Below are 20,026 nucleotides of genomic sequence, written 5' to 3' on the forward strand. Positions count from 1 at the left end.
CGTCTGGCAAAGCCCCAGCCCTGGGGAAAGGCTGCGCAGGGAGGATGGCCCCGGGCTGGGGCTGCACCCGCTCCAGCTGCACATACCTGCCCTCACCCAGAGCACGGGCAGCGGGTGAGATCCAACAGCATCTGACATGAAAAAAGAATTAAAAACAAACAATAAAGTCGACTTTCAATGCCTTCGCTTTACATAAGAGCGATGTTCAAATCCTGACTTCGGGAAGCTGCTGGCTCTCAAGGAGATAATTGGCAGTTTCGTAACGTTCTGGTTACATAGCACAGACGTGTCCCAGCTAATCGGTCAGGTATGAAGCCAAAAAAGGCCCAGGACTTTGAACCCCAGATTATCTGCAAGTGGTCCATAGCTTCAAGGTCACCTCTGCCTCGCACAGCCGAACATGGGAGCGTCCCCTGCTCTGGGCTCCAGGTCTCTGCGTGGGCTGGCGAATGTTGTGTCACACAGGTACCCGTTGACCTGCACCCCCAGAAAGGGTCCCAGGAGCCTTCAGGAGGAACTATTGGGAACATCCAAGGTATTCAAAAGCCTAAGCTGGCCTGCAGCAGAGCTGGAGCAGAAAAGGCTGGTGAGGAATTAAAGCAAAGTAATCAAAGAGCATGTGATGGAGCTGAGGTCGGCCAGCCGTCTTCTCTTCACACAGATGAAACACAAACTGAAGCTAATGAGGAAACAAGGACTACCCCATAACCAGAACAGCATCTTTCACCTCTGTGATGTATCACCTAGGCTTGTTCAGTCAAGGACCAACCCAATGTACCTGGCAAAGCGTGCCGAGAGAGCCGGGGCTGGGCAGAGGAGGTGAAGAGGCTGTGGGGAGCCCGTCTCCGCCGCAAGGTTCTTGGCAGCCCCTCTGCAGGATGGATGGTACAAGGGCATGGCAGTCATTGGCTATGGCAAGCAGATGGACTTTGGAAAGTCAATTTGTCAACTTCTAAAATGAAACAGAAGACATTTCAATAGAATAGAATATTCCCCAGAATAGAACAGGGAAGTATAAATGGAAAATAAGTAAATGCACAGGACAAAAGAGTAAAAGAAAAGCAAATAAAATAAGTCTCAATGCTCAGTGCATTGCTATTAATCAAAACAAATAAACAAGATGAAGAGGAGAGACCTCCTCGAATACCTAAGATTATTCCATCTTATGATTTAGTAAACAACAAACTGCATTAGACCTGCAGTCCCTGTGGAAAGCAATCCAAATTGTGTTTGGATTGGGAGTTAAAATTTCAGACGAGTATTTAGTAAACAGGCTAAGAGCTTTAGTATGCCATCTAATTCACCCTCCGCTAGCTTTGGAGGTGACTTTCGGCAAGTTGCTTCTCTTCTAGTGACTCTGTTTTCCTCCTCTATAAAATGGGGATAACAGTCTGTCCCCTTTGCAAAGTGCTTTGCCACCTGGAGATGAAGCCAGCAGTGAGAACTAGATGTTAGGAGTTATTACCCTTCCTGGAGCAGGGCTACGTGGCTTTAGAGTTTATTCTTGTAGCTTTTTCCCCAAAACTAATTTTGAGATAAGTGTAGGTTCCTAAGTGAGTTTGGCTGCAATTAAGCCTTCAATGCAAAGAAGTGGTCTTGTCCGATGGGCTCTTGAAGAACCATTTTTTCAGCCTCTGCTTTTATGCCTGTTTTTGATCTACGTCTCACCCCATAAGAGCGAGTTAGAGCCGCAGCCAGATCAGAGGCCCCGCACAACAAAGGAGGTTCCTGAATGTCGTGGAAGATCACACAAATTGCCTTTCATAACTTTAAATTTGCCGTAGGGCATCATGTTGGAAGTTGATGTATGCACTCCTATTGTATGTATGTACTTCTTAAGAATTATAAAACTAGCCGATTACACAAGGTACTTGCACATGTCTTCAAATGCTCCTACCGCCCCTAGCGTGCATCCCAGATTAGGTAATCTTAGTTTTGTAATTGGTCTTCCCTGTGGAGCCAAGACCTGCCCTTCCAACGCCTGGTCACCTTGGAGCCTTTAAAAAGCACCTCAAAGGCACCCAGTTACGGGAGATCTCTGAACAGGGAGATTTTACCTTCTGGAAGCATGCCAGTGTCAGAAGAGACCTTTGCGCCAGCGGCCCCGGCCACCGTGCCCCAGGAGCCCCGGCAGACGGACTTCCAGCTGGTGCGGGTCAAGAGCACATGGTGCCGGATCAAGAAAGGAGAAGCCCTTTCTGACTGCGAGGACAAGATAACTCTCTCCGAAGCAAAAATGTAAGTATAGGAGCCCACGTTGCTCGTTGGCGACTGCGCTGGATGGCTCTGGCTAGCCAAACTGCGTGGTCTGCCTGGCGGGATGCATCTTAGTTGGAAAAACCATCTCGTGTGCCGTTGTGGCTTAAACCCACCATTACGTGTACAGCCCTGCGAAAGCGGGCTTCAAATGTGTGCAGGATGGCAGCACGGGTATTTGCTGTTCTCCTTGGCGTGATTTGGCTAAGTTACAGAGGGAATTTTATCAACAGCCTCAATTTTTGTAGATGGGAAGTTTCTTTAAACTTCTGAAAAGCTTACTCAGGGACTTCCAAATGCTGCACTTGGGCTTTTTTTCCCCCTGTACGTACATGAAATCTTTGTGTGCAAAAGCTCATGCACAGGCATGGGAGAAGGATGCATTTATAGAGGTGGTTGCAGATAAATGAAATGCCTAGATGGAAAAAATAAACACAGTAGGTCACTGACAGGAGCAAAACCCATAACACATCTCCCAAACTGTAGAAGCCACCTGATGCTGCTTCAGAGAGAGGAGGGAGATAAATTTCCCCCAGGGATACATACAGCTCTTTGCTGATATTACATCTCTCCAGTTAATTATCCTTTAATTACAGGATACTCCTTTTCATCTGCACATGGAGCCCCATTTGCGATGCAGGTCTTCCTTAACACGGCTACGTTTTGCATGTCAGAAGTTTCCTAGTATTTGTCGTACTCAGGTTTTAACACCACAAGTCTAACCCTTGTCTCAGTCAGGTCAGAGGGATCTTCACCAGCGCCGGCAGCGGCTGCACGCAACCATTGCTCAGGCAGAGCTGCAGCAGGTAGAACAGGACTTTAGCAGATCCAAAGGCAGTCTGGTGGACCTCAGTCAATAGCAGGATGAACCCAGGGCCCAGAGCAGACCCAGAAAAATCCCCAGCTGACATATGCTTTAACAAGGGTGTGTTCAGCCTCAAATTCACTACTGGTTTTGTACAGCAGAGGGGCTGCTGTGGGTGCTAGCGGTGCCATCCAGCACTCAAAAGCTGATTCCGCCAACTAACATTCAAAACCATCCCGTCTCTTAAAAGGGTCACATGCCAGAGGTGGATGCACAAGCACATAAAGTAGAGCTAAAAGGTGTATACTTGATGCATTAAAATGTACATGGTGACTTTTCTGTAATACTGCATTTTAAAAGCACAGAAGAAATTTTCTGGAAGATATAAATCCTCACTTAATACTTAAAAATGTTAGGGGCAGGTTTAGAGGTAATTTGGTAAAGAAAGCAGAGAAGCATCTATTTAGACCAAAAAGAGAAAGCTCAGGCATGTGGAAAGAAATTGGGCAGGTATGGACATCTGATTATCTGATGAACTATCTGCTCATTCACAAACAAAACACAGGTTCGTGGAAACCTTCAATTTTTACCCAACTGCAGCTCAAGAACACGTCTTATATAAAAAACATTTTTTCAGTTTTGTTCTGTCTTTAAAAAAAACCAAACCCTTTCCTGATTCCCAACAAACTAAAAAAGCCACTTGTTTTTCACCTGGCTCCCCCTTCCCAACAGGAGAAGTAATAACTGGATTGCAGGGCTGCGTTCTTCACTGTTTTATATAAATACTACGTGCCAGTTTTGTAGGCTTCTATTTGTCCTTTCAAACTCCACTATAGAAACCTTTGCCAACTCTCAAATAATTACTTTTTCATTTTAATTACCTGAGAGCACTTCCTATTTCTATCATACCTGTTTTGAGGTAAAGGGATCCACACTATGATGAGATCCACTGTTCAAATGGAGAACCGTAGAGCCATTATTTTCTATGGAGGGATGTGTGTATGTGTGTGGCTGTGTGCAGATAGACAGGAATAAATCCAATCATATCACCCAGATGTACTAGGCAGAGGATGTTTCCTTCATAAATACTTCGGAAAATTTTGGTAATCTCTTCCCCACTCCCTTTTGGGAAGCTGGGATGATTTCTCTGGGTTTCTCTGCTGTTTTATTGACAACTGAATGAATTAGAAGGAAAATTATTTGCTTCCCCAGCCCTTCTTGCTCTCTGTTTTATCATTACCATGTAGAAGTTCAGCCACTTGACTGTTCTCTAAGATGTGGGAGGGTTTCTCTGGTGCCAAAGCAATTGAGCCCTGACACCTGGGAGATGCAGCCCCACGCTTTTGCACTGCACGGGCAGGAGACATCACGTTCCTACCCCCAAGCTACATCCTTAAACTAGTTCAGACATGCAAAGTACAAAAGAGGAATAAAATAATTTCAAACTGTGTTTTCTGATCCTTGCCAGAGGTGAATGCGTCTCCGAAGGCGGGATTTCCTGGACAATCGAAGCTCCCATCTATTTTTGCTACAAAGTGGTAGAAACGTACAATATTCTGGATCCTTCTAACACTACTCTGCTCTGGGGTCACGTTACTGACCCCCAGCAACTAGAGCTAGCCACTAGTGGCAAAAGGAAGCTAAGGCGCTTTATCGTCATAGATGAAGTTGTTGATGAACTTTATGGCTCCAAAGTCAGAGAATACTTTGAAGAGAATAACGTTCAGCACAAAATCCTCGCCCTGCCTACCACTGAAGAAACGAAATCCATGGACCTGGTCTTGAACATCTTGCAAGAAGTCCAGAACTTCAGCATCGACAGGCGAACGGAGCCCATCATCGCCATCGGAGGAGGCGTCTGCCTGGACATCGTAGGACTAGCCGCGTCGCTCTATAGAAGACGTACCCCTTACGTTCGGGTCCCAACAACCCTCCTCTCTTACGTTGATGCCAGTGTGGGGGCGAAGAATGGGGTAAATTTCCTGCAGTGTAAGAACAAGCTCGGGGGTTACACCCCCCCGGTAGCTAGTTTCCTGGATAGATCCTTCATTCAGAGCATTCCTCGGCGACACATCTCCAACGGCCTTGGTGAAATTTTAAAGGTATGAACTTTTGCACCTGCTGTTTTCATCACTGAAATTGTAGAATCATAGAATAGTTTGGGTTGGAAAGGACATTTAAAGGTCATCTAGTCCAACCCCATGCAACGAGCAGGGACATCTTCAACTCGATCAGGTTGCTCAGAGCCCCGTCCAACCTGACCTTGAATGTTTCCAGGGATGGGGCATCTACCACCTCTCTGAGCAACCTGGGCCAGGGTTTCACCACCCTCATCATAAAAAATTTCTTCCTTATATCTAGTCTGAATCTACCCTCTTTTAAAAGTTTAAACCATTACCCCTTGTCCTATCGCAACAGACCTTACTAAAAAGTCTGTCTCCATCTTTCTTATAAGTTTCCTTTAAGTATTGAAAGGCTGCAATGCTGGTAAGCTGTCCATCAGCATCCATGGCATTGTACAAACCGCCCTATACAAACAAGGGTGGGCCATCAAGGTTGCACGGGGACTTTCAACTCTCATTGACCCTATATATACTTTTACAGCTGCTAAACTTGTTAGAACATATCCCTTCAACGCAGTGCCTGGTGCTAACGCTGCGGACTAAACTCCAAAACTGAAGGCCAGACATAGACACAGCGCAACCAGGGAAGAAAGCATCTTCCCGTTGAGGCTGATCCATAGCAGTCTAAAATGAACTGCTGGCAGAGAATTTGAGGTTCATTATACTGGGCATTAATAATCTGCAAGATCATTTGCACTGACCTCGCGGGGTATGTTGAGTGTGGTCAATTAATCTCCTGCGAGACAAATTCTACTTCTAAAATTACCTGGGAAGTGCACAGTAAATGGTTTTATGCCTGAAGAGCTTTGAAAACTTTTGATAAAGCAGAGTTCAAGCTGTTAAAGTGTATTAGAGATGAGTTCATCAGTAGCATTTTTCAGTGCTTGCATAGTGGGAAATCCCCAGGATATCTGGAGGTTTCTGGCAGGCACCGGGAAATCTGCAGGTCACCATTCCCCACTGCAGGAGGGGTTAATGCCCGAGTCAGAGGGTGAAAAATTACATACTTCTAACAATGAAACCACTTCTGAACCTTCATATTGCCCATATTGCAGTGCTTTCCCACCTTTCCTTGCCCAAGGATTAGATAAGAGTTATCCCGGGGGTGTCCACCATCCAGTCCCTGTCATGGGATGGCCACCACTCAGCTGAGAGTCTCGAGTTTCCTGCCAGGCACACAAATAGCCAAAGCTCATTCCAAACCATCTGCTGGGCTACTGGAGCATGTAGCAAGCTCACAGCATGGGCAGGGCTCTCCAGTAGCAAGGGAAGTTGCCCACCAGTGCTCCCATCATCTCTGCCATTTTACCAGAGCCCCACTGGGCATTTCCACACTGCCTTTTTCTACGTCTTCACTTACCATAGCTGACAACACATGTAATGCCACCAGGCCACATTTCCTAAAGCCCTGAATATCCACCAGACTGGTGTACCCTTCCTACTCCTACAGTCCCATATACACTCTAAGCAAGAACTGTGTCTACAGAAATACTTTTGTATGTTGCAGAGGTAGAACTTGCCCGCGTACCAAGTGTGTAGGTATTTCTTTGCTAGCGTATAACGTGATATTATAGTCTAGTCTATTGAAACACTCAAGTTTTCAACAGCCCCTACAAGAATCACATAATTATCTTTAATCACCTCTTCTGTTCTACCCTAGATGGCACTCATGAAACACAAAGGGCTGTTTGACCTGCTCAAGAGCCATGGGAAATACCTGCTGGACACCAAGTTCCAGTCCTACAGTGGTTCTGCCAGCCATGGGGATGCTGCACTGCAGACTACCAGGATTGCGATTGAAACCATGTTGGAAGAGCTGGCTCCCAACCTCTGGGAGGATGACCTGGACAGACTGGTTGACTTTGGTCACCTTATAAGCCCAGAGCTGGAAATGGTAAGTGACAGACTTTATATTTCAACATCTGTTTAAAAAAAAAAAAAAAGTTTTCCATCAGCAGCATGAAAACTTTATGCAGAAGGAGCTGAGCTAAATTCCAGGTTTGCACATTATCTCAGATCACCCAACACACCCAGCCTGGTCCTGTTGGATAAAGAGACCCCTTTCCCTGCCCCCTTTCCCCCACACCTCCACCCGTGTTTCCTATTCAGACCACAGACCAGTTATTGCTTCTTATCGGGCATTTACCAAAGTACAAAGATAACCAGATTTCAGCAAAACCATTAGAAATCACCAACATGAGCTACAACAGCGCAGAGGCACAGAGACCATAGTCTGTATTACTGAGGAGAAATTGCCACTGAGGAATCAGGGAGGGGGACTAGACCTTATGCAAAATTCAGAGTTCTTCTCTCCATCCCATGGTGCTCTTCATCAGTGATTTGAATGGGAGAAGAATTAGATCCTGGATCCCTATGGGAGATTTTACATGCAATTAATCACCCGTAAAAGAGATCATCCTCTGCAACCCATAAATCACAAGAAGCTAATATCCAGCAAATCTGTACTTCCACTGCTTTGAGTCGAATGACAATTTTCACGAGTACTTTTCGAAAAAGCTATTTCCAATTATTTATTGCTTGTCACCCCAAACCTTTTCCCCCACCCACCTTTGCTCCGTTTCAGAGGGTTTTGCCGTCGCTGATGCACGGCGAAGCCGTGAACATCGACATGGCGTTCATGACGTACGTCGCCCACGCGCGGGGACTCATCACCGCCGAGGAGAAGGAGCAGATCATCCAGTGCATGAGGGGCCTGGAGCTGCCGGTCTGGCACGGCGGCTGCAGCTGGCCCCTCATCAAGAGAGCGCTGATGGAGCGTCTGAAACACAGCGGGGGACAGCCGCGGATGCCTCTCCCCACCGGCCTCGGTGTAGCAGGTACGGGGGCGGGGGAGGGCAGCGAGCCCCCAGGAGCCGGCGCTTGGGGGGCAGCGGGCATCATGTCCACTGACACGCTGGGAAACGCGCTCTGTGGTTCGGCGGTTGTACGTTTCTGGTTTTGCTTGGGGTTTTCTTAACGTCTCAATAAGCCCAGTCGAGAGTCTGCTTCCTGCTCTTGTGTGTAAACACCAGAACTCGGTTAAGGACTGAGGGCTAATTGCATTATGATTGACCGATTCACTTTGCAAATTGTGTTTGCAAACCAACCGTCTAAATGCAGTGCTCTGGCAGACAAAACAGAAATGTCGTAAGGGAAAAACAATGCCTTTGTTATATATTGAAAATATTTGTTAAATAATCCTTGGCAAAAGGAATTTCATGTATTACTGTGCCTAGAACTAATACCTGAAAGCTAAGTAGTATCTGTTCAAAATCTGGGGTGAAACACTCTTACTTACAAGATTTTTTTTAAAAAGCCCAACCCCTACCATAGAAGCAATGCATGGGACCAGGTTGTGATCTCTTGCATCAGTATCCATCCAGACTATTTCCATGAAGCTCAGTCTCTACGCACTCGCAAGAAAACAGACTCTCATAAACTGTTTGGAGGAGCTACTCTCCCCGCTAGTGAGTTAGTGTATGCAAGCAGGAGAAGCTTCTCTGGATGTCCAATTAACTACAAATCTTATTTTACAGAGATATTCAATGACACTAGCGAAGAAACCTTGGAAAGAGCGTACAAGCTGTGGGTCAGGGACTGCAAGACGGTGCTGGAAGAAGAGCCCGCTGCCCTCTGAGAGCTGCGAGCCCGGGCTGACGGTCCTGCCCCACGCGTAGAGTTGTTCAACATCGTAAGTTAGTAGGCAGGACTGAATTTTAAACAAGATACATACAGCAGCACCTGTGAAACGCCATACATGCCAGAGGTGCATGGAACAAGAAGAATATTGGCATCTGACCTGATTTACCTCTTTCAATTGCTCTATTTGAAAGGGAATTGATTAGACCTGTGTAGCGCTCAAGAATTGATCACTCAGAAGCGAAACCACCGAGTGCCCATAGTGTAGTTCATAACAAGCTGTCTCCTTTGGGGGGAGCGAGTGGCATTTATTCATTCTTTTGGTTAATCCAACCTGGGGGCTGCCATGGCCTTGCACAGTGCTGTCCCACCATTGCTTGTTGCTGGACCCCTCAAGTCAGTAGGTGTATCTGGCTCTTAGAGCATGTAAAAGAAGTGGGGCATCTTGACGGCACCACACAAAATCTCCGTGCTATATAAAATCTTTGAAGTGGGGTATCTCCTTCACTGGTTTTGGCATTCTGAGATCTTCTGGTTTTCTCAGCTCATTCAAACTAGCAAAAAAAGAAACTTAGCTGCCAGCCTTTGCTCCCAGTGTAAGGGAATGACACGCTTTGATTACAGGCACTGGCACGTAGCCGCGGATCAGCAGACATCGCTGCTGTGAAGCACAACAGGACCTGTATCTTGATAGCATGGGAATCCTATGTCTTGGGACTCTTAGATACCGAGGACATGCTGGGAGGCTCACCTTGCTGCCAAAACGTATAGCGGTGGTTTCACTGTGTAACCCCGGCAAGCCACCGGTGTGACAAATAGGGTACGATTTCAGTAAGTGTTGCCTGTGAACAAAGTTGAGCTCCAAGCTCTACCCCAGAACCCCCCCGGCATCCTCATGGAGTGTCTGCCACGGGTCTCCTCGTACCTGGCTGGCTGGGGCTCCTTCCCCATCGCAGTGCTTTCCGGGTAGATAAGGTCAGCTGGGGGAAAAACAAGAGCAATCGGGGGACACCAAGAGAGCTTATCATTTTCAAGCAGCCTCAGTGTCATGTCTCAGGATCCTCGCAGACTCAGACCAGATTACAGATCAGATGCTGACTGTGAAAAACGTAAAGGCAATGTCACCCTTCTACCTGGAGGTTGAATCAAAGGAATCACAATCAACAAACAGCCTTTGAATTATTTACGGCATTTTTTTTTTCTTATGTCATACCAGTTTGTGCTGATGTGCTGTCTTCTGTTTGCTGAAGTAATAAAAGCTATTAAAACCAGAAAACTTTTAAAATAACAATTCCATTGCTGCATGCAGTGCGTGCATGTGTACATTTGCACGCGCTCCATAGACAGGACACTGGAGGAGTGAGGAATAGACCTGATGTAATAAATTCCCTTTTCCTCTTGAGCCCAGAGAAGATGTGCCTAAAATTACACAAAAGGACTTCCTCGACATTTCCCCAGAGCCATGCGTTTCTCTAGCTTCAGGCCGGTGTTTCTCACAGACGGTACCACCTTACCAAGCAGAACTCTCGCAGCAAACAGCGTAAAAGCACATCCTCAGAGCCACGGTTTCCCATAGAGATAATCCCCTAACGCCCTGAGTTAAATAAGCCTGTGGCTGAGGATATCAATGAAATTTTGTCCTTTGTCCTATGTCAAACATCAGGTCATTCAGCTGGTTCCCGACAGCGGCCACCGAGCGGGGAAAGCATCGCTCCCGCTCGCAGGGAAGCTATCTGCGCTGTCAGCCTTTCGCTAGAACAGAAAAGGACGGTGCAACACGAGGCTAGACGAGGACCCGAGGTTTTTAGGAGCGTGAGGGAGCCCCAGGGACAGCGGTGCTGAGGGACAACGTGCTGAGAGCCTCCGGGAGGGAAGCTGTGGGTTGTCTCTGCCCCAACTGGTGCTGGCTACCTCTCGGAGATGATCTGGGACTGGAGCCCTGGAGCTCTGGTGCTCCTCTCCCAGAATTGACAGGGATCACCCGGATCCGCTCGCGAGTGGTTTACCTCCTCCCCGGGAGCTGGATGGGTCGTTGTTCACGTCAGATGATCTAGAACTGAATGGAGCGCAGGGTTATCGGCTGCCCAACAGTGTCCTTCAGTGCAGCAGTGCTGCTCCCATCTACCTACGCGGAGGAGGTACAAGACAAATGTCAGCTGGAGCTGCTTAATTTTAAATGTCCAGGGAGAGACTCTCAGGAGCCCAAAGGCATTTCGCACTCCAGCCCCATGGAAAGGCAAGCAGTGGCTTAGCAGGGTCCAGCCAAACTGAACCCAGAAAAGTCACAAACCTACACGTACACGTTAAAAAGCCCAGCATCTAGGACTGACGTGCTATCGGTGACAGTGATGTGGCTGCGGGTCACCTGCCAGACGTTCCCACACGTTGGCTTTGCCTCCATCTTCAGGAGCCGGCATGTGTGTGTAACAACATATCAAAGGAGCTGGAGCACAATTAAGACTGAAAAGTGAACACATGATTATTATTTTTTACCCTCCCTTCTGCTGTGGGTGACAGAATACAATCAACCCCTGACATGCTTGGTTGCTTAGTAGCAGACAGCCACATTTTTAATTATATACTAAAATATGCTAAAGAACATAAAACGGCTGTGTGACTAATACGTGTATATCAAGAAAGGCATATGACAGCAGCTAAATTGCTTCAGTGTCTGATAAAGAGTGCCTCTGCCTGGCTTGTCATCGAAAGATCAAGGAAAGGAGGTGGAAAGTATTATTAATAAAACAGCGACTTTTTAAAATACGCCTCATTGTTTGCAGTGCATTTTTTTTAGTGTCTAGCATGAATTTAATTCTTTTCCATTTATTCAGCTTTGATTTAATTCCCGCTTTTTCAAATGGAACTGTTATCATTAGACCTAAAATCTCTGCTTATTTTCTTATTACCTTCAATGACGTATTACTCCAAAGAGAAAAGTGGAAAGCCATACGGGACCCAGCTGGATTCTCCGCAGCACAAGTTCTTCATGGATTTGTTTGAACAAAATTACTTTAGTGGTCAGAGAACAAGAAATTATTTTACTCTTTACACGTTCTGAATTTTTTTTAAAAAATGAATTTCTGCAAAAAAGCAATTTCTTTTGCAACAACCTGCTCTAGAAACTCTTTTCAGCAGGGGAAAAAAAAAAGAAAAAAAAAGAGAAAGATTATGAGCTCTGATGTTTTTTAATAAAGGAGTATCTAAGCAGTTATTAATCATGTCCACTCAATAGTAGCATTCAATGTAGCCAATGCAAAATGAGAATCGGGCCAGGGATCTCGAAGGCACTAAAAGATTTTGACTAAATGTATTTAAAGCAGCTAAACAAACAGCGCTGAACATCGCAGCAACTGCCCGATTCCTCGTACAACGCAACACGTGCTCAACCGTTCCGCGCTTGTCTGCCCAGAGCCGTTACCGCTGGTACAAATTACACGCTGCGTTCAGAGAAAATGACTTGCAAATGACAGTATTAAATCATAGCTCGCCCTCGTTACAGCTTTGAAGCCGGCCTGGAAAGGACGCAGCCCCGCAAGAGTGTGCTGTTCCCCGCTTTTTTAATTAACGTCTAACTCTCGCTGCTATCAAAGGTGGAAAGGAGGAAAGGCGGTGGGAGCGGGGAGCTCTGGAGAGGCACTGCTGAACGGCGAAAAAGCAGACAAAGCATTTGAGCAAGACCAGAGCCCCCAGGGTTGCGTGTCCCATCTGCCAAATCCCGCTCGGAATGCAGGGCACGTCCCGCACCCCTGCCAGCGGCTGGCCCAGCCCCGCTCCCGTGGGACGAGCGCCGCGCTCCGACTCCAGGTTTCCCGCTAGAGCCAGGCGCCTGCTCTCCCTCCCAAATAATTGCAGCTGCCCTACCTACCGATGGCCATGGCGAGGCAACCGCTGACTCCCAAAGCCTCTGCCGGTGTCCCACCGCCGCCCCAGACACCCCGTTCAGCTCCCCTGCCCGCAGCAGACGCATCGGGCATTCGGGATTTCTCCCATAGCTCCTTTGAGACGGGATCCACAATATGCAACCGTGTACATCGACCCCATGGTGATTTTCATAAATACGTTAAAAGAGCAATCGATATTTAGATGCTTTGCATGCCCTGGCTCGTCCTACTGACCGTAGCAGCCTTCTCGTTGCCTCGCGCAGCTCTCGGACAGCGTTAACGTAGAGGTCTGTCACAGGAACCGTCGTTGCGTTCTGCGATCACAGAGCACGACGGTGCCTCAGCCCCAGTGACCCCAGCCCTGGGAAGCACAGGGATGGGGTAGAAGAGCAGCAGCACGAAGGGCTGGGAGCTGCCTTCTCTCCAGGGAATCGCGAACGAGAGCGTCTGTCCACGTTCAGCACTGCCGGAGTTCCACAGGTGGCTTCTCGCTCTTTTGCAATCCAGGTGAGAAAGTCATCAAAAGGAAGAAATTGCAGCTTCAGGCTGCGGTGGAGACACGAGCCTCAACACATGCCCATTAAGAGAGTCGCTCTCAAAAACTTGGTTAAAAATGGAGCAGTTTGAAGTAAGGATGCACTTCAGATCACAGGCAAAGGCAACAGCGATGGTCGGTGCACATGCGTTTAACCTGTGAGCAAGCATCCTATTAAGTCTTACTGATTTTAATAAGTCAGGGACGCTTTTTCAAGCCATGTCCCTGCAGTTTTAAGCAAGCGAATCTCAAAGGAGCTGCAGAAACACAGTATGACCACCATCCAGTGCCGGGACTACCCCCAGATGCGAGAGCAAAAGGAGCAGCAGCTGCCGAACCTGCAGAAGCGACGCAATCACCGTCTCCTTCCCCGCATCGAGAGCGGCTGAGCTCCCAGGTTGCATCTCCTCGGAAGGAAAGCACGATGCGGTGACACGGGGGCAGGATCCTGCCGTGCCGCTGCACCACGCAGCCGAGCCCCACAGCGTCCCACAGCCCGGCCACGGGGCTTCCCAGCAAACCAGACCCCACCTGGTGTCGGCGGCCTTAACATTCGCTTTCTTACCCCGCACAGAATTTTTCAGGCTTGTCCAAAGGAACTAAAAGGCTTCTAACCACATCTGCTGCCAGCTCTTTGCTGACACACACCGAGCAACTACTTACAGCCGTTATCCCCGTGACGGGTTTTCTTCCCGCTCCTCCTGCGTTCTGCAACCCAGCCAAAACCCAGAGCTGCTCCCACCGACAAGAAAGTCACTCCCAAAACAGCGCTGGCACAACTGACCACCAAAAGGAAAGCCAAAATACATCTAAAATCTCAAACTTAAATCGGAAACTATATCCTAGGTTGCTCATAAAAACATTTCCAATCGCAGTACTACAATGCCACATTCTAACACCGTGCTGCATTTTTGAAGAAATAGCATTACAAAGCCTGCTGGAAACACAAGCTTTAACTCAAGTATCTTCTACGAAGAGGGAGCAGGGCTTTTCTACCGTAGTCCTAGCTTTGCCCAGCATTTTTTGTTTGGTTGGTTTTTAAACTGAGCGATGCAGGACAGCTAGTCACTTTTAATTGCAACTGAATTAAGTATTTTCTACTCCTAATAGGTTTCAGATTTTCAAGACAGGCCAAATTCAAGACTTCTGTTGGTTGTATTCTGGGCTTAAAACCCATGAGAGGATAGGCATTAGCCACCACTGCTGCTGCAGCAACGTCCACAGAGACGGCGAGGACTCCACGCTGTGAGCACAGTAAGCGACAGCCTGTCGAAGAACAAGACCAGAAGGGATGAAAGCAACAGAGAGACAGGGAGAAACGACGAAGATGGGAAGACAAAACAAGACCTAACCAGCACTGGTTGCAGCTCCCAGCATGGTCCAGGAGCAGATGTCTGCACATGAGGTGAGCGGGGGGTTCAGAGGAGCGACCCAGCGGGTGAGCAGAGAGAGGACGGGGATCTCTCCGTGCTCGGGTCAGCCGGAGAAGGTGGTGAGATGCTTCTGCGTAGATCTGCTGGGGGTAGGTGACCTTGCAGGAGGGACAGCGTGGTGAAGAGGTGTAGGTACCCCAAGGGCTCACCGAGGCCATGCCTGACACAGGGCATCTGGTGGGAGGCGAAGGGCAACGCAGTCAGGGGTGGTTTTGGGAGACAACCCCTTTGAGAAAGGAGGGAGGCGAAAGGCAAGAGCCCACGGGAGGGGAGAGAGGCAATGACATTTTTCCACATCCACCTTTTTGTTTTGTTCCTTACGCTGGACCGTAAGTTTGGGGTCTATCCGCTTCGGTGTGTATTTGCAAAGCCCAAGAGGGGCCTGATCCGTAGCTCCGTCTCCCCCCGTGCTACCGCAATACAAACACAACCAGACAGCTGCGGTACCACCGGGGCTGCTGACCGGCACCAGGTCAGGAACACGGACACATCCACCGCCAAGTCACAAACACAGGAGCACTGCTGGGACTTCAATGCATGGAAAAACAAGATTCACTTACATGGAAAACGAGTGGCTTACACAGACGTATGTGAAAAACCAAATGCTTTAATCCATCTATCAAGAACAACAGTTCAAATTATTTCATTGGATACATTAATATTGATCCATAATTTACAGTGCTATGGACCATACACAAATTATTGCTGCAGTCAACAGCAGATGAATATCAACATTACAGTACCAAGCATCATAGCAAGAGGCAGTAATTAATGTCACTTTTTCAAGAAATATAGGTATTTATACTATTATCAACATCAGCTTCCCCCCCAGTGCATTTTATGTCAAACAACATAAATGTAAGTGCATTATTTTGTGCTTTGTGCTTTCCTTATGTACCTTCTTTTTGCTTTTACAGGTTGAAGAGTTAAATATTGCTTTAGAGGCCAAAAGCAGTAAGGAAGAACTTCATGGTACTCTGCACGTTCCTGCTTGTTGCATGGCTTTGGCAAAGTGAGAACTGGTAGGTACCCCATCCACCCGCTCAGGAAAGCCACCGCCGGCCCAGTGTCACACAAAACACCATCATCAGACTGGGCAACAGCTTCTGTCCACCTCGCTCCACCTAGTTCATGCCAAACCCTGCCTGTAATTGCTCTCTCTGTCCTCTGCCATCGTTCCCCTGTAAAATGTCACGGCCACACGTTCACAATGCTCAAACAGGCAAAGACATCTCCAGTTAGCACCCGCCTGGAGCTCCATGTCTCCTAGAGATGTCCCCACCGCAGTGTCAACGTGCTTCCATTCAAAGGGTGGGCAAACTCAGAGGAGGGCTGTAGCCTAAGGGAACACGGGGTGAAGAGCGAGCAGGGCACAGCCGAGTCGTACGTTACCCCAGAGCAACACAACGTACGGGGAACACGCAACGCAGCTGCTGGGGCCGCAGCGACTTTTATCAAGAAATCCAGCTCTTGATGTAACGGTTTTCCTTGAATCCTATAACTCGTCTCCACGCAGCATGTAGCCAAAAATCAAGTCATGGCTGTCAGTGAGTACCAGTGGTTTCATCTAAGCTTGAAAAATATTTATATACCACAGTCTAGACTTCAATTTCTGAATGCCCAGCATGGGCATCAACCCAAACCCTTATTTAATATATTCAGTGGTTTTCAGTTACTACACTCAAGCGAGCACGCCCTGATTTTGCACAATGCTGCAGAGCTGTCCCATTTTAACGGGGAAGGGTAACGCAACCCTGTGTTACAGCTACAAGCATTTTACAGCCCTGATTTTCTTTACCTGTTACCATTACCAAATAGCAGCACCAGAAGCCTGTACCCGCATACCCGACTCGGAGCTAACTACGGCACAGCTGCCTTGCAGAGAATTTCCCTGCCCGAGGGCCGCGACGGCCGCAGCGCATCCTGCAGGCTCCCGGGTCCTGCCCTGGGCCAGAGCTTCACTACCCTAGGAAAGACACATTCCCAAAAGCTGTCCGGGGTGGGGGGGGGAGAGGCATCATTATAATCTAACTCCAGCTCCTCCTTCAAAAAATAATTAAAAAAAAAAAAAAAAAAAAAAAAAAAAAGCCACAACCCGGTGGTTGCATCAATGCTAACACACAGCTCGCTGCTCAAGCAGAAACAGAGACAGCCGGACGCAGCCAGCGACAGCCACGGAAAAGAGCGACACGAAGGCAGACCCCCGAGTACCGTAACAGCAAGTCGCGTCCCCGCCGAGCCCCGCGCCCCTCGCCATCAGCGCCGGGAGGAGCGGGGCCGGGCAGGGGACGCTTCAAGAACCCTTCCACGGGGAAACGTTTGGGTGAAAGCTCAGCGAGCCACGCCACGGGCTACGGGAACTCCTGACGTTGTCCCCAGCTGCCCCATCGCTACCCAATTCACATTTGATTTCTGAACACTAACTGCTGCGACCAAGGTTTCCTTATGAAGCCTGCCAAACTGGCACTCAAGTCACTAACCGTTTCACTTATCCTATGTAATTTCCAGTGTAGCACAAAGGAGAACGGGAAGCTCTTGTTTTCTATACGTAGGCACCATGCTACACTTCAGCATCCTATGAAACACCACCCTAAAGCTCTCTCCTATGCCACACTTCAGTCAGTGCTAGTCGAGGAAGACTACAACTAGAGTTTAAGGCACTTCATTCTGAACGAGATACGCTTGCCTGCCGCTTGCGAGTCAGCTGTAGGCTGCTATTGAGAAATCCATTCAATCCGTCTAGCTCGTAACACCACATGTCACCTCTGTAAAACACCTAGGCTTGATATAATACAAGTATAACTACCGTTATTGCATAGGACTACACTTGAGTAGATAATGCACCGAACTACTTTTACAACATTGTTGCATGTTAAAAAATAATAACATTGTTATCAAGTAACAGTTATTTGCAGATACAGTAATTTACTCTTTTTTTGTTTGTTTGTTTGTTTTTTTCTTATGTCAGCCCCAGTGCTGAAATAAAACACAAAATTACTATAACGGGTATATTAACTACATAGTTATGTTTCCAAGCATATTACTACTTTTTTCTGTATCACTAAAAATAAATATGTAAGTTCAGTTTCTCTACAGAGTTGTTTTATTACCTAATCTAAATTTGTACTCTACCTTAAATGTGTTTAAAAACATTTTCAAAGTGAGACTGTAATATACAAAATATTCTCAAAATCTCTCTTAAAACACAGAACCCTGCATAAAAGCTTCCTTTCAAGTGTGTACAAAGAACGCAGAAAACTTCCAATGAGTTTTAAAAATGTCAAAAAATTGTTGCAATATTAAGAGGCAAAAATCTTACAAATGAAATACAAATATATTTAAAACAAAAAGTTGAGGATAACTAAGGAATCCATGCAAATCAAAATAAACTGTACAAAGCAATTTAAAAAAAATAAAGCCAATTAGATATGTACAACATAATGTGCCCAGCTGATGTATCAATTTTTTTTTTGTCCAAAGAGCGTATACCAACTTACAGTGCTCCTGCTTGGTTTACTGTTGGTAAGCCATCAATGCGTGTTTCAAAACAAAATAAAAATCTAAGAGAAAAACTCGAACCATGATCAAAAGGAAAACCCAAATCAGCTCAGAGTAAAATTAAACAGCACTCTGAGAAAAAGAGACTTGCATCTCCCTGCAATTTTCAGCAACAGCATTTTATATCACAATCAACACAATCAGGATGTCTTAACACTTTTTTTTGTTTGTTTGTTTGTATTCTGAGTGGAGTAGGGTGGGTATTTTTCCCTAAACACTTGTCATGTAAAGACCAACGTTTGAGGGACACTGTATCTTTAAGGCAGCACTAGTCAATTAATACAATTACAAATTGGACTTTTTTTTTTTTTTGGTTTCTTTACATTCTTGAACTTTACATTTTGTTTCCAAGTAAATAGGTTGCATTTACAATTCTACGATTCCCCCCTCCCCCCCAGTAGAAACAGACTCTTCATTTGTAATTCTATTGCTTTGAGTAGATTTGACCAGTTCAAAGTTCTTGGTGAATCCAGTTCACAGATACTGTACATATGCTGTACAATATTTTGGAGGCATTGGTAGTTTTAAAATAGAATATACAAGTTTCTTCACAAAAATTCTAAAAAAAATCCTATATATATAATATATACACACACGCACACACACTGGGCTACTGATGAAGCACAAGGAAAAAAAATCAAAAAATTCTACAAAAGGTAAATTATTTAATCTACTGATCAAGAAACAAAGCAGTTTATGAAAGGTGTGCCAAGTATATGCTAACAAGCATGATCGGTGTCCTCCATGCTCACGCTGCTCCGCCTGCTACTTGTCTTCGATGCTCCAGGGGACACAGAGGAAAGTAGCGGGTCAGTTACTCCGACAGGGGAGAGGGTATCGTCCATCAAGATATCTTCCAGTTTGGATCCCATTTTTGCAGGAACGCTGTAAGTGCCAGTCGGTTCAGTCACATTTCCAAGGTTGTCACTGAAGGTGATGGTACCGTCAGTGAGATCGAGGGTGGTAGTGCAAGACAGGTCTGTGTGGTGCGGCATGATGTCTTGGTTGCAGTTGTCCAGCACAGGTTCTTGTTTGATGACCCTGTTGACCATATCAGGGGAGCAAAGGCCTGTAGATGGAACAAGGGACAGTCCGTGTGCCCGAGCTTGCATCTCAAGTTCCTGTGAAGGAGGATAAGGGACAAATTAAGAAAAAAATCTGAAAGCAAAATCTGTCATCTTACGCTCTTGTGTACCGCGACTTAGTTTCCTTCTGTTGTACACAAACCGTTCCCTCCCTTTCCAGTAGCAACAAGTGCTTGCACCTTGTACAGTCCTGCCCGCAGTTTTTCACCTGAACATCAGTCTCTTGTGGAGGTGGGTGAACACCACCCCACACAGGTCCTCCACACTTCTCAGGACCTACACCAGAGCCAAAACCCAGTGCCCTGTAGAACAGACACATTTCCCCTTGGGCCTCTTCCCAAACCAGTGCCACAGTAGGCAAGTTTGGCATCAGGTCAGGTGAGGAAAGCATTTAAAAGTTGGGGGGGAAAAAAAAGTGATATAGCAGAAGCGTAGGCTTAGTACTTTTTAAAAAGTCGTATGTGAAGGCATAGCATGTCTATATGATGCTTGTCATTTCCTGCCGAGACATTGCAAGGGACATTTCTCATTCTACAAGTCCAGTAGAGCTGGCAGTAAAGAGGTCAGCCGAACCTGAGCAACACTATTCCTGCACTGAAATATTATAGGCAAAGTCAGAGCCAGGATTCTTCGAATCTTCATGAAAAGTCTAAGTCCCACCTTCACATTTAATCATATAGATGCACTTGACTGAAAACAGATAATAGAAGA

General features: G+C 46.7%; 2 protein-coding genes across 9 annotated transcripts in view; one reads left to right on the forward strand and one right to left on the reverse strand.

Annotated features, from left to right (window-relative positions):
* The first annotated feature begins 2,068 nt into the window (after nt 1-2,068).
* Nucleotides 2,069-8,821, forward strand: LOC104835331 (pentafunctional AROM polypeptide-like). Its single transcript, XM_010573274.1, has 5 exons — nt 2,069-2,238; nt 4,530-5,163; nt 6,845-7,078; nt 7,769-8,021; nt 8,721-8,821. Exons 1-5 carry the CDS (start codon nt 2,069-2,071, stop codon nt 8,819-8,821), a joined length of 1,392 nt encoding a protein of 463 aa, XP_010571576.1.
* Nucleotides 8,822-16,743: 7,922 nt separating this feature from the next.
* MITF (microphthalmia-associated transcription factor) overlaps nt 16,744-20,026 on the reverse strand; it is a 99,062-nt gene continuing 95,779 nt past the window's right edge. For all 8 annotated transcript variants that reach the window (XM_010570644.1, XM_010570662.1, XM_010570636.1 and 5 more), the window contains one exon: nt 16,744-19,351. In XM_010570644.1, the coding sequence (XP_010568946.1) occupies nt 18,950-19,351 (402 nt within the window). In that variant the 3' untranslated portion in view covers nt 16,744-18,949. The remainder of the gene's footprint in view (nt 19,352-20,026) is intronic.

This window comes from Haliaeetus leucocephalus, unplaced genomic scaffold (assembly GCF_000737465.1).
Source record: "Haliaeetus leucocephalus isolate CR32 unplaced genomic scaffold, Haliaeetus_leucocephalus-4.0 Scaffold2, whole genome shotgun sequence".
Taxonomy (NCBI): domain Eukaryota; kingdom Metazoa; phylum Chordata; class Aves; order Accipitriformes; family Accipitridae; genus Haliaeetus; species Haliaeetus leucocephalus.